Source organism: Theropithecus gelada, chromosome 1 (genome assembly GCF_003255815.1).
Source record: "Theropithecus gelada isolate Dixy chromosome 1, Tgel_1.0, whole genome shotgun sequence".
In the NCBI taxonomy this organism is placed as follows: Eukaryota; Metazoa; Chordata; class Mammalia; order Primates; family Cercopithecidae; genus Theropithecus; species Theropithecus gelada.
Window position 1 is genome coordinate 185,230,221 of NC_037668.1, and position 15,575 is coordinate 185,245,795.

General features: G+C 35.3%; 1 protein-coding gene across 2 annotated transcripts in view; it reads right to left on the reverse strand.

Annotated features, from left to right (window-relative positions):
* The window catches only part of XPR1 (xenotropic and polytropic retrovirus receptor 1), a 259,722-nt gene that overhangs the window by 61,751 nt on the left and 182,396 nt on the right, over positions 1-15,575 (reverse strand). For both annotated transcript variants that reach the window (XM_025377428.1, XM_025377418.1), the window contains exons 4-7: positions 14,346-14,569; positions 11,445-11,594; positions 11,097-11,180; positions 7,223-7,304 (exon numbers count right to left, since the gene is read on the reverse strand). In XM_025377428.1, coding sequence (XP_025233213.1) covers positions 7,223-7,304; positions 11,097-11,180; positions 11,445-11,594; positions 14,346-14,569 — 540 coding nt within the window. The remainder of the gene's footprint in view (positions 1-7,222; positions 7,305-11,096; positions 11,181-11,444; positions 11,595-14,345; positions 14,570-15,575) is intronic.

The following is a 15,575-nucleotide window of genomic DNA, read 5'->3' on the forward strand; positions in this document are numbered from 1 at the left end:
AGACAAGATCATCATAAAAAATTCCAGGGAATCAAAAAACAAATTAGTGTCATTTCTTTTTAAGAATAAGTATACCATCTCTCTGATCTGTGAGTCCCAAGAATAAAAGATATATAAGGTCCCATCACAAACTCCCCATGGCTTCATGAATTTTTAACTTAAAAATCAGCTAACATTCCTCAAGCATTTATTTTGGGGTAAGCAATGTGCTCAATGTTTTTCAGGCAAAATTTCATTAGTTCTCACTGCAACACTATATATTGGTTTTCCTCAGCAGATACATAAAGAAACTAAGGCTTACTCAAAATAGGTTCCTTGCTCAGGATCACAAGGATTTAATAACCCTACAATCTGGCACCAAAGCCTGCACACTTAACAATGGCGCTAGGTTGTGTACATAAGCCAAAATGTACCTGTTTAAAAAAAAAAATCAAACAGAAATTTGTTCTAAAACTTACAAAATTACAGTCCTCTCTGTATTAAGTTGCCAAATCACTTTTCTTTAAAGGAACATTAAAAACATTTTAATAAGTAATATATGTGTATAGGAAAATAACCTCAAATATTATAAAGATTATGAGAAGCCTCGTCTCACTCCAGATCTTCTGAAGAAAAACATGTTAACAATTTGTCTATTATCTTTCAAGAACTTCTTGATGCATAGAGAAACACATACTATTTTTTAAAAAACAAATCACCAATTACAACTGGGAGCATGCTATATATGCTATTCCATACCTTTTTTTTTTTCACTTATATCCTGGAGTGGAGATTTTCCAGTATCAGTGCACAAAGATCTCACTCATTTTCTAATATAAACTTTTTGAATCTAAGTGTTACATACATATAGAAAAATGGATAAATCCTAAGTATACAGCATGATGAAAAATGAAGTGTATCAGCACCCAGAACACAGCATATTACAAGCATCCTAGAAGCTCCTGCTCATATTCTTTCTAATTGCTATCCATTCCCCAAGGGTAAACTCCTGATTCTTGCCTGTTTTTTGAACTCTATGTAAATGGAATAATGTAATATGTACTCTTTGTGTCTGGCTTGTTTTGTTCAACATTTGTTACAGCCATCATGTTCTTGTATGTAGTTAGTTTGTTATTCTCATCACTTACAGTTATGTGAGCCTATTGCTCCTAGACTACAAACCTGTCCACCATGTTACTGTACTGAATACTGTAGGCAATTGTAACACAATGGTAGTATTTGTGTCTCTAAACATATCTAAACATAGAAAAGACACAGTAAAAATACAGTATAAAAGATTATAAAAATGGTACACCTGTATAGGGTACTTAGAATGAATGGCGCTATAGGACTGGAAGTTGCTCTGGGTGAGTCAGTGAGTGAGTGGCGAGTAAATGTGAAGACCTAGGACATTAATTTATACTACTGTGGACTTTATATACACTGCACACTTAGGCTACACTGAATTAAAACAATTTTTTTTTCTTTCTTCAATAATAACCTTAGCTCACTGTAACTTTTTAACTTTATAAACTTAAAAAATTTTTAAGCCTTTTAACTTTCTGTAATAATACCTAGCCTAAAACATGGACACACTGTATAACAAAACAGACATATTTTTTCTTTATATCCTTATTTATAAACATTTTTCTACTTTTACATTTTTATTTTTACTTTTTAAACTTTGTTAAAAACTAAGGCATTAACACACATATTAGCCTAGGCCTACACAGGATCAGAATCACCAATATCACTGTCTTCCAACTCCACATTTTGTCCCACTGGAAGGTCTTCAGGGGCAATAACACACAGGGAGCGTCATCTCCTATTCTACTAATGCCTTCTTCTGGAACACCTCCTGAAGGACCTGCCTGAGGCTGTTTTACAGTTAACTCTTTTATTAATAAGTAGGAGGAGTTCACTCTAAAATAATAAAAAGTATAGTATAGTATATACATAAATCGTTAATATTTATTATGATCAGGTATTATGCACATTAATTTTAAGTGCTAAACTTTTATGTGGCTGGCAGTGCAATAGGTTTGTTTACACCAACATCGCCACAAGCATGTGAGTAATGTGTTATGCTATGACAGCTATGATTCCTACCCCATTATGCAATAGGAATTTTTCAGCTCCATTATAATCTTATGGGACTACCTTCATATCTGCAGTCTGCTGCTGACCAAGACATTGTTACATCGTGCATGACTGGATACTATTACAAACAATATTACTTAAGTGTTCTCATACATGTCTTTTGGTGGACATATGTAAGCATTTCTATTAGAACTGGGTCATAGGTTACTACAGGGGTTTCCAATCTCCAGGCCATGGACCAGTACTGGTCCGTGCTCTGTCAGGAACCAGGCCACACAGCAGGAGGTGAGCGGCTGGTGAGAGCTTTACCGCCTGAGCTCCGCCTCCTGTTACATAATGGGCATTAGATTCCCATAGGAGCACGAACCCTATTGTCAGCTGCACATGGGAGGGTTCTCTACTAATGATTGATGATCGGAGGTGGAAGGTTTCATCTTGAAACCATTCCCCCTGCTACCCGCCGGCCCAGTGAAAAAATTGTCTTCCACAAAACCGATTCCTGTTGCCAAAAACTTCTCCAAACTGCTGTGTCCATTTTCACTCCCACCACTACCTCGTTCATTTCATTATCTCCATGGTATTCCACCGTATAGAGGTAATATAATTTAAAGAGCTATCAATTTATGAATATTTGAGTGGTTTCTAGGATTTTTCTACTATAAACAAAACGGCAATGACTATCCTCCTGGCATACATGTCTTTGCAACCATGTACAAGTATGTTTGTAGGATAAATTTCTAGAAACAAAACTGCTTAATCAATGTAATTAGGCTTAAAATTTTTACACACACTGCCAAATTATCCTCCAAAGAGATAGCAACAATGAGTACTCTTACCACTAGTGTACCAGTGCCTATTTCACGCCTTATACTCACTGTAAATGATCAAACCAGTAAGTGAAATATGGTATACTGTTATTGTACCAAATTAAGTTATGTATGTTAGTAGGAACCTGCAAAAGAAACAAGTTTGAAAAAAAATCTAAATAGTCAACTTTTCATCTTCATGAAATTAAAATCTGAAATATGTGATTCTCAGAGAAATTATTAAACACTAGGTCACATCCCCTTGAAAAACCACAGCAATTATGCACCTTTTTTTTAATGTGAGTGTTTGAAAAAAAGAATCGTGCTTGTACATGCATACTACAACTGTGTTTCTCTTTGACTCTCAACACTGTTATCTCTCAAGCACCCACTGGGAGATAAAAAAGGATAGACAGCTGGCTTTAACTATATTTACCCTCCCCGCTATGACATGCACAAAGATCAAACAAAGAAAGGTTCTGAGGTAAGACAACATAATGCATAACACTAAATGCATACACCGCACACATAAAAAACAAATCAGAATGTCTTACAAAAACATAGTCTGTACATACTAAAGAAAAAAACCTCAAATTGTAAAACTTTCAATTAATTCACATAAAAAGAATGGAAAAATTTATTTTTTTCTTATGTCTTTTTTTAATGATAATACCACCATGCTCATCTTGAAAATTAAACAAAAAAAAATTCCACCTACAAATGACTAAGGCATTTTCTACAGAAAGAACATTCCCCACCATCTATACCTTATACTGACATAGCACTTTGCAACTACAAACATGTTTTACTTACACTTCTTATCTGATCCCTATGAGCTGGCCTCAAGCTACATTTTCACCCTTCTCATCTAATATTCCCCACTCTGGCCCATTTATCACTTCTCTCCTTCATAACTCACTCCCTCATTCTACACTCCATCCCCACCCCAGGCCAACTAAATCTCTTTGCTCATCTGTCTCTTTCTCTTGAAATGGCTTTCATTCCACCATTGTCTAGCATAAACGTCATCTCTCCCATGAAGTCTTCCCTGATGCTCTCATTTAAAAGTAATCACTTGTCTCTTTGAACTGCTTAGAATATTTAACACCTCCTATCTTGCAGTATATTGCTTTAATATATGCCTTAATCTCCCTGGCATAATACATTTCATAAGGAAAGGGATTCTCTTACTTAAGACTTGTGGGCATCAAGCATAACCTTTAGACACATAAAATTTACTTGTTGAATGAATGAATGAACTCTAAAGAACCCTGCAAATTTAAGGTGTTAAACTCATTTAACAGATGAGGGAACTGTTTCAGGGAAGTTAAATAATGTCCTTAAAACCAAAACAACTAACAGTGGAGCTGAAACTGAAACCCAGGCAGACCTTTTGTTCCTTCCACTACAGCTAGCTTGGTAACATAGATCTGAGTTTTTTAGTTGTATTATTTTCATGTATTCTACATAAGTAGACTGTATTCACTTAAGGAAATAGAACCAGATCAAAATATGATCATAAATTAGAGCAACACTACATCATAAACTCAGGGTTGACAATAACTATTAGAGTTGATTTTTAGTAACTGGTAGAAAGAACTCTAACAATACAAATGAAAACACACTGTTAATAGGTAAAATTTATATGCTCTCTAAAAGCCATTACAATGTAGGTTATCATTTCATAATATACAATTGATAGTCTTAAGCAGAATGTTTATGAGGAATAATTAGTTCAGTAAATTATCTCTTGAATATCTGCTATAAACCTGGACAATGTGTTGGGAACTTAAAATGCAACAATACATAGTCCCTGCAATCAAGAACAGTAAGTATGACAGTGACATAAAGCTTCCTTATTTGGGCATTATTATGATTACTAAAAGTCTGAAATGGAATATTATGGATATTCAAATAATAACATCTATTTCTAAATCATACAGGTTGATGCAAAAGTAATTGCAGTTTTTTCCATTAAAAGTAATGGCAACTTTTGCACCAACCTAATATTTCTTTGCAGACTTCACTGAACAAAATTTAGGCCTTTATTAATGATTCAGTTATTATGAGCCCAGTTACATAGACTCTTAGGTATACCAAGGTTATCTGCCCTTAAAAGTCCTTGACTATAAGAAGGTTTGAGATTTATGTCTGTTTTTCTGATGTTTGTGCATGTGTTTTCTGAATATCATTTAATTTCATCTTTCTCTTTCTCTTCCAGCCATTCAAACTTCCCCACTATGGTCTAAGCAGTGTTCTAGGTGCTAGAGATATAGGAGAGACAAAAAATCCCAGGCATCAAGAAAATATATATTCCAGTGGGAAAACAGATCACAAGAAATATAAATATATAATGTCAGGTAAGTATATGTACTCAGAAGAAAACTAACGTAGGCTAAAGGGACAGAATAGATTAGTTTAGGGTTGGGTGATCAGGGAACACCCTACTAAGAATATAGCATTTGAATACAGACCTATATGAAGTGATGAAATAAGCTAGATAGACATCTTGGGGAAGAGCTCTTTAGGCAACTGCAAAGTCTCTTAGATTAGAATGAGCTTGATGCATCTAAGAAATACTAGCACAAGTGTGGTTGGAAATAAAAGTGAAGCTGAGTGTGGGGGAAGATGACAGAATATAATATCGGAAAGGCCCACAGAGGTGAGATCCTGTAGGTTCTTGTAGGCAATGGTAAGGAGTTCAAATTTTATTTTAAGAGTAGCCATGAATGAATTCTGAATAGGAGAGTGACATGATCTAACTTCCATTGGGGGAGGAGGGGAAAGACACTAGTGGCTATAAGGAGGCAAGAGTAGATGCAAGGAAACCCGAGTCCAGAAGGATGCTATATACTAAACAAGAAATGGCTGCTGGCCAGGCGCAGCAGATCATGCCTGTAACCCCAGCACTTTGGGAGGCTGAGGTGGGTGGATAACAAGGTCAGGAGTTCAAGACCAGTGGCCAACATAGTGAAACCCTGTCTTACTAAAAATACAAAAAATTAGGCAAGTGTGGTGGTGTGTGCCTGTAAGCCCAGTTATTCAGGATGCTGAGGCAGAAGAATCACGTGAACCCAGGAGGCGGAGGTTACAGTGAGCCGAGATCGGACCATTGCATCCCAGCCCGGGCGACAGTGCGAGACTTCATGTCAAAAAAAAAAAAAAAAAAAAAGAAAGAAATGGCTGCTTAGACAAGAGTGGCACTGGCCAAGGTGGTGAGAAGTAAACACATTTAGAACATATTTTGAAGACAGACCAACAAGATTTGCTGATGGACTAAAGATTAAATATGAAGGAAAAGAGAAACTAAAAGATTTTGGACTGGGAAATGGATGAAAGGTGATGCCAGACAGAAGAGCATATTTGGGGGTAAAAATCAAGGGATCTTTTGTCTGTGTAAGTTTGAGATATCTACTAGACAAATCCAACCAGCCAAGTAGACATCTTTCAGAAGAGAAAACATGTATTTGGGAGGCATTAGCATATAGACGGTATTTACAGCCATAGGCTTGAATAAGATTGCCTAGATAGGAAACAAATATAGACAGAGGAGATTGAAGGATTCAGCCCAGCACTATACCCCAACATTTTGATGTCACAAAGAAAAGTATAGCTAGCAAAGGAGACTGGGAACAAACTACCAGTAAAATTTAACAGGAAAACCAGCAGAGTATGGTTTCTCCAGAAAAAACAATCAAACAGAGTGTTTCAAGAAGTGGTGACTGATTATGTCAAATGCTACTGTGGGATGTGTCAAATTCTTTGGGGAGATTTAGTAAGATTATGCTTCCTTTGCTGTTATATCATTTCTTGATGTTGGGAGTGCAGCTGCTCCTAGGAATCCTTCCTACCTCTTTCTAATTGTTTTTACTTCTATAATAGGAAATTACACAACCAAGCTTCTTAACACTATAAGCAAAGTAATTTTAAATAGATTTTGAAAACGATGTGAGAGGGTCTCCAATAAGCAAAGTGAAAGAGCTTTGTGAATGAATTTGGCAACATTATTTATCCTCATCTATGATCAAGAGAGCCAAGGTTTTTGATAAACTCTAAAAAATTATATGAAAGTTATATACAGAAACTAGAAAATGATGAAGAAAAAGAGGTCATAAACAAGCAATGTTTTAGAGAATAACCATCCTCATATGGGGAAAAACTCCAACAAAACAAACAGCCATAAAAACCCCACACATTTATAAGGACAAAAAACTTAGCTCTGATAGATTTATCTTTCAGTAGCTTTGGTAGTTGCATGCATAATTCCTTACAGAGGGGCAGAATATGACACAGGCATATTGGTAAGAATAAATTAATTCAAAATTTAAACTACTTACCGGCAAGCACAAGGGTAATATTCAGTACAATGAATATTCCACAAAATAGGCCAACTCTAAAAGTAGTCCATGCTGGTGCAGGCTGTGGACAGAAAAACAGCATTTTGAGTATAGGACAAAACACTGATTGTATTTACTAATATGCTGTAATAAAATAGTAGAGTGAGTCTCAATATTCTACTATGAAAATAATATTTTATGTTCTAAATTTTTATAAATTGGAACCAGAGAATCAACCTTCATCATACTATAATACTATTCAAGTTGCCAATTAATTGAGTTTTTTTTTTTTATAGAAATCTGTGTCATGAAATAAGCAAGATTACAATCTTAGGCTTAAATTATAGTATGTGGATGCTACATTCGAGGAATCAACCAACTGTGGATTGAAAATATTCAGGAACAAAAACCAGTAAAAAATAACAAAACAACAAGAAAAAGTAATACAAATAAAAACGTTGAGTATTAACAACTATTTACACAGCATTTACACTATATTAGGTCTTATAAGTAACCCAGAGATCATTTAAAGTATGTAAGAGGATGTGTACAGGTTATATGCAATACTATGCCATTTTATAAGGGACTTGAGCATCCATGGATTTTGGTATCCATAGGATACCAAATAATAATAAAGCGAACCTATAACTATTATCCATATTTAGGAGCTGAACATTTCCATTAACTTTGAAGTCCCTATTCCTCCCTGATCCCAAAACCTTCCCTCCTCACCAGAGATAACCATATCTATGTTTTCTTTAGCTTACCATATCTACAGGCATTCTTAAACACCCTAATTTTTTGAAACCAATTTTAAAATGTTTATTCAAAAACAACTGACATAAATAAATTGCACATACTTAAAGTATAGAATTTGTGTCTTTGCTCCCTGGATGCTTTTAAGATTCTTCTCTTTATTTACAAGCAGTTTGACAATAATATGCTTAGGATTTTTAAAAACTGCTTTACTGCCTAAATTGATATACAATAAACTGTACATATTTAAAGTGTATGATTTGATAAGTTTTGATACTGTATAAACATCTACAAAACCATCAGCATAATCAAGACAAAGAACATATCCATGACTTCCAAGAATTTCCCATGTGCCTTTGTAATCCTTTCCTCCCAGCCTACCCTACCTCACTCTATCCACAAGCAACCACTGATCTGCTTTCTGTCACTATTTATTAGTTTGCATTTTTCCTGGAGTCTTAGGTTAATGATATCACACAGTAGGCACTTTTTTTTTATGCTTTCTTTCTCTACATATAATTAATCTGAGGTTTATCCACGTTGTTACATTTATCAATAGATTGTTGCTTTTTATTGCTGAGTAGTATTTCATTGTATGGACATACCACAAATTGTTTATCCATTCACCTACTGATAGACATTTAGGTTGTTTAGATGCTATGAACATTTGTGTTGAAGTCTTTATATGAACATATATTTGCATTTGTCTTGGGTAAATACCTAGGAGTGTAACAGTTAGATCATATGGTAGATGTACTTTTAAGAAACTTCCAAACTGTTTTCAAATGTGTTTATTCATTATACATTTTATATTCCACCACAGCGTATTAGAAAAGAGAGTTCCTACTCCTCCATCATTTAGTATGATTAGTCGTTTTTAGTCATCTAACAGAGAATGTATTATCTTACTGTGATTTTAACTGGTATTTCCATAATGCCTAATGATACTGAGCATTTCGTCACATGCTAATTTGCCACCTGTACATCTGTGAAGAACTGTTCAGGTCTTTTGCCCATTTTGATTGTTTTCCTTCTATTGAGTACTGGAGTTCTTTACATATTCTAAATATAAGTCCTTTAACAGATATGTTTTATAAATATTTTCTGCTAGTCTCTTGCTTTGCTTTTCATTCTCTTATGTGTCTTTTGGAGAGCATACGTTTTTAACTTTGATGAGGTGCTTTTGGTATCACTTCTAAGAAATCTTTGCATATCTCAAAGTCATTAGGACTTTCTTCCATATTTTCTTCTAGAAATCTGCAGTTTTCAGTTTTCATTTAGATCTATGGTACATTTAGAACTTTATGGTGTGAAGAATGGATGAAAGTTCATTTTTTTTTTTTCGTATATGGAATTCAACTGTTTCAGTATCATTAGTTGAAAATGCTATCTTTCTCCACTAATCTGCTTTATATCTGTATCAAATATCTGTTGTCTGTAATATGCTACTCTATTTTTGGACACTCTATTCTGGTCCATTGATCTATTTGCCTACCATGACATTACTACCACACTCTCTTGATTACTGTAGCTTTAATAAGCTTTCATAAGATAATGTTAATCCTTCAATTTATGTTCCGAAGTTGCTTTGGCTATTCTAGGTCCTCTGCCTTTCCATATACTTTTTTTTTTTTTGAGACAGAGTCTTGCTCTGTCACTCAGTGCAATCTCAGCTCACTGCAACCTCCACCTCCTGGGTTCAAGTGATTCTAGTACTTCAGTCTCTCAAGTAGCTGGGATTACAGGCATGTGCCACCAAGCCCAGCTAATTTTTGTATTTTAGTCGAGATGGGGTTTCATCATGTTGGCCAGGCTAGTATTGAACTCCTGGCCTCAAGTGATCCACCTGCCTCAGCCTCCCAAAGTTCTGAGATTACAGGCATGAGCCATCGTGCCTGGCTTCCAAATAAAAATTTAAATCTGCTTATCAATTTTACAAAAAAAAAAGTCTTCTGAGATTTCTGAGCTGGACTGTATTATATCTATAGATCCCCTGAGGAAGAAACAATGTGTCTTTAAAATACTGGGTTTGTGCAAGATACCCATGAACACAGGATCTCTCTCATTCAAGTCTTTAATTTTGCTCAGCAGTGTTTTGTTGTTTTCAATGTAAAGGCCTTACACATCTTTTGTCAGAATTATTACTAAGCATTGTATATTTTGATTATATTATAAATAACATTGCTTTAACATTTTTTGATTTCCATTCAAAAATGTTTCAAAACATTTTTTTATTGTTCTTGCAAGTATCTAGACAAATGATTTTACATATTGGTCTTATATTTGGTGACCTTGCTAAACTCATTTATTAGTTCTAGTAGCTGTTCTATAGATTCACTAGATTTTCTACATAAATCATCAAGTCGCTGGCAAAACCCCACTGGTTTTACTTCTTCCTTTCTACCCTGAATGACTTTCATTTCTTTTTCTTCCCTTACCATACTGGCTATAATCTCCAGCACGATGTTGAATACAGGTGTTAAAAGTGAATACCCTTTTTTGGGCCACGTCTTAGGGAAAAAGCATGCAGTGTTCATCATTGAGTATGATAATAACTGTAGAGGTTTTATTTTTTTTTAATAGATGCCTTTCATTAGGTTATGGAAGCTCTTTCTGTTATTGATTTCTATTCCACTGTTGCCTGAAAATATACTTTGTATGACTTAAATCCTTCTATATTTATTGAGACTTGTTTTATGACACAGAAGATATCACTTAATAAATGCTTTCTTTTTTTTATAACTACTGTGTAGATATCATTTAATAAATGCTCTTCTGGAGTAACTGCTGCATTTTGGATGAAGCTATATAGCAATCTAGCACATCTGAACCCACCAGATCATTTTTTTTAAGTCACATCTTAATCATTTGATGATACCAACAAGTTAACATGTCAGTAAGAATAAATAAAAGTACAGTATGAGAAGAGAAAGGTGGAAGACATTATAATTCAGAATGAATAAAATATAGCATATAATATTTTAAAAACTAAAATAAGAAAAGTAGCAACTACTTATAAACTTTGGCTGAAAATTTTTTTAAGGTAATGGGGCCAGCTAAATATCATGTTGATTATTAATAGGTGAAACCAAACAAACTGCTGGAACCAAATGCTAACCTGAGCAGCTCCCAAAGGGGGCACACGTAAACGCTTCATAGCCTTTTGTCTGTCACCATCTTCAAGTTCATTGGTCACTACAGCCTAGAAAGACAAAGTATTACATTTTGGTTACGTTATACTAAACTTGAGTGATGCACAAATAATTCTGCACCATTTATATATATGATATTCTGACAACTTTTTGGTGAATGTATACTGATAAAAGAAAATGAAAAAAAAATCACAAGTAAGGCATATATATTCAAAGCTAGCAACTAGTTACAAAATAACAGAAATAAGGAATTGCTTCCCTAAAAATAAAGCATGTAACTGAAAATATGTGGTAAATAAACGAGATTATTGTACCTCAGTTTCAGAGATAAGCTGGTTGATTTTCTTGCAAGTATAAAATGGGGCCACTTCTACATGAGCCACTCGCCAATCTGCTCCACGAGATGTTTCCAGGATCTTGTCATGCTTTTTAAGGATTTTTCGAAACCCTGTAAAATTCAGATTCTACAGAAAGAAATGAGAAACACAACTATAATTTCTACTACCATCAAAAAAGATGAAAAAGAATAAGCACTAAGCACTGACAGAGCTGGCTGGACAAAGATTGAGTACTCAAGGAAATGGCAAAGCTTTCATAAAAGCATCTACTACTAAAAGGATGACTCTTCTTTTTTATTTCTTTTAGTCATTTCAAGGTAGTATGCTATTAGTAACACAAAGAAACCCTGAACTATGAACACTATTATTTCTCTTCCAAGTAAATTAATGAAAGTCCTAAGCTCAAAATGTTTTTATTTCCTGTTTTCTGTGTATATTTATTTTCAAAATAGCTAATTTCTATTATTTTGCTGCTTTGGTCAAAAGAATTATCTTCAGAAAATGTTTTGCATTTGCCATGCACTGAACACATTTATTAGTTCTTTGTTTTCTGAAGGACTGGTACAGGAGTACGCATCTCTCCCTGCCATGCAGTCACGCATGTTCCAGTAAGGAAAATGGAAGATCACCCAGTGCTCTTCACTTTCATGTTCCTTCCACCCATTCTCAGTTTGCATATGGGAGTGCTAAGAAGAGTAAGTAGAAACAAAGCAGTGATCATACGTACAGGGTTCAGTTTATAATGGGTAGAAGTTCCTACTTTTCCCCAATTTCTACAATAACAAAATACTATACTTTCAACATCTCAAATTCTGCTGTTCTTTGCCCAGCATGCAAAAAAGCTGAAAACTCAAATTGCAGGGTTAGATCTTTAAACCAGAGGTCTCCCAAATTTGCTGATTACATGTTCCTAACAGTAAAATATTGTGCACTCACTCCAAAATAGGCTTTCCTTACTTATTTGTTTACATATTTTTCCCTCATGCTTTAATGTATGATCTTAAAATCTGTGTGGGGTGCATACATACATCATGACTTAGAGATAGCTTTTAATCAATCTTCCTTTCTCCTTCATTCTCAAAATAAATGTATTCTTACAGAATAGACGACCCCCAAAGAATAGAAGACAAAGCAGAACTTTCATAATTAACTATTACTTTTGTTTTCCCAAGGAGCATTTTATAATGACCCCAAACAAAAGTTGCTAGGAAAGTTAATACAATGAAATTTAACAAAGATTTTTCCATGTAACACACAAACATAATTTATGAACTATGATATGGTAACGTTGTTATACCATTATAGGAAAGAGGAAATACATTTTTTGTTTTTTAAATTATAAAGCAATGAACAAATCTCAAAGCAAAGGAATTTATCACTATATAAACATATGTAATTATTTTTCTACTAAATTGTTTTCTTACTAGGTTTGTCTTCAAATGATAAAATATTAAATCACTAAAGAACAAAGTAGAATTATAGAAGAAAATGATAAAAATAAGCACATGCATTAGCAATTTAAGGTTACCGCAGATATGGGGCTTTAATTACTTTTTATTTTAAAATTCTAACACTCCAGGTGATACTTTTGTTACATAATCTTTAGTTTTTTTTTTTTTTTGAGACAGAGTCTCGCTGTGTCGCCCAGGCTGGAGTGCAGTGGCCGGATCTCAGCTCATTGCAAGCTCCGCCTCCCGGGTTTTTACGCCATTCTCCTGCCTCAGCCTCCCGAGTAGCTGGGACTACGGGCGCCCACCACCTCGCCCGGCTAGTTTTTTGTATTTTTTAGTAGAGACGGGGTTTCACCGTGTTAGCCAGGATGGTCTTGAACTCCTGACCTCGTGATCCGCCCGTCTCGGCCTCCCAAAGTGCTGGGATTACAGGCTTGAGCCACCGTGCCCGGCCACATAATCTTTAGTTTTAACATGGTATACCATCCTGTGATGATCCTAACCACTCACTATAAGTAATAATCACAAGAATAAAATGAAAAAAAAAATAGTGCATAAGGTCTCTTTAAAGATCAGGGAGATGCTTTTCTCAATAACTTTAAAAAATATGATTTTATTGCAGCCCATGGACAGGAACACTGGAAGGATTCTTTCAGCTGCAAGTTGAAAAGTCAGGGTCTTTGTTTTATTAGTGTCAGCTGCAGAAAAATTAACTATCTGATAGCTTTTGTAGAAATTTTGCTATTGGTTAGGAGGACTATCAAAGCCCATACGGGCCAGGAGTATTGGCTCATGCCAGTAATCCCAAAGCTTGGGAGGCCAAGGCAAGCGGATCACTTTATGTCAGGAGTTCAAGACCAGCCTGGTCAACATGGTGAAACCCCATCTCTACTAAAAATACAAAAATTAGCCGGGGACGGTGGCGTGCATCTGTAATCCCAGCTACTCAGGAGGCTGAGGTAGGAGAACTACTTGAACCCAGGAGGCAGAGGTTGCAGTGAGCCGAGATCATGCCATTGTACTCCAGCCTGAGTGACACAGTGAGACTCTGTTTCAAAAAAGAAAAAAAAAAAGCCCTTACATAGCCAACAGTGGCTGTGGCTGGAGAGACATATTATTTCTTTTCATGACTATCAGAGCTGCCTCTAAAAATAGGAAGCAAACTGTTAGTCCCTGAGTTGTGGGCTACCCCTAAATATTATACAAAAGTTTTTAGAACATGAATCTTCAAAAATAGAAGTCTTGTTAACACAGTTTTATCGCCTCTGACACATGGCTTTTAGCCAGTAGGAACCCCAAGAATAATAACATGTTAAGGATTTTCCTTTTTGGAACTGACCCACTAGTAATACTTTAGGGTATTTCCATTTATTGAAATTTCTCATTTACTTGAAAGTGCCATTTTCTAGGGTAAGAATCTAAGTACCTGATAGTTCTGCAGCAGGATGAGACTGAGGTAGAACTCGCTGAAGGCCAGTTTAAGGTCTTTAATATTTCTATGTTGGACACGTTCCTCATGGGACAAGTGGAAGACTGGCTTTCTGCGTTGTCGCAGCGTAGTTACACCAGTGCTTTCTTTCTGCGCATCCAGCGATGACTGAAGCTCGTTCTGAAGTGTAGCAAACCTGCGCTGAGCCTCTGCGAGCTTCTCTATAAGAAATAAAACAGAATTGTCAAATCAGTAAGATAAAAAAGCTCCTACTGACCTCTGAATTTTTAATAATAATTCCCATTTGTTCCCCTAGAATTTCTAGGAAAAAAAACTGCTACTTGTAATATTTAGAACTCGATAGGAAAAAATATTTTTGTGTAACACACTCCTTTCATTTTACCCCCTACAAAACCTCATGTACCTTTCTTTTTACAAAATGAATAAATAAAATGTAAAGAGCCACTAAGAGTGAAAATGCAGCCTCTCTGGTATTTGGAAGAAAGCTGGCAGTTCTTGAAAGGTTAAACATATGATTCAGCAATTCCATTCCTAGGCATATACCTAAGAGAGGTGAAAACATATGTTCACAAGAAAACTTGCATACACACACAAACTTGCATTTATAATAGCCAGAAAGTGGAAACAATCCAAATGTCCATCAACTGAGGAATAAACAAAATGTGGTGTGCATGCATGTGTGTGCATATAAACACACAATAGAATCAGCCATTAAAAAAGAATGAAGTGCTAATGCACGCTATGACATGGATGAACCTTGAAGACATTAAGTGAAAGAAATCAGACACAAAATACCCAATACCGTATGATTCCATTAATATGAAATGTCCAGAATCACGAAATCCACACAGATAGAAAGAAGATTAATGCTTGTCATGGGCTGAGCGGAAGGCGAATGGGAAGTGATTGCTAATGGGTACGAGATACGTCTTTAGGATGATGAAAATGTTCCAGAATTGGTAGTGATGGGCGTACAACCTTGTGAATATACGAAAAACCATGGAATTACAAACTTTAAGGAGGCAAATTTTATGGTATAGAAATATCTCAATTTTAAAAAGCCATTAAATGTTTCTGGTTATACAGTTCAGGTCAGAAACAGGATTAGAATTTGGGCTTTAGATTTTTAATCTCCTGTATTTCCCACTATCCTTCATTGCTTCTCTAAGACAGGTATTATAAGAGATTAAGACTTGCAAGCTATGT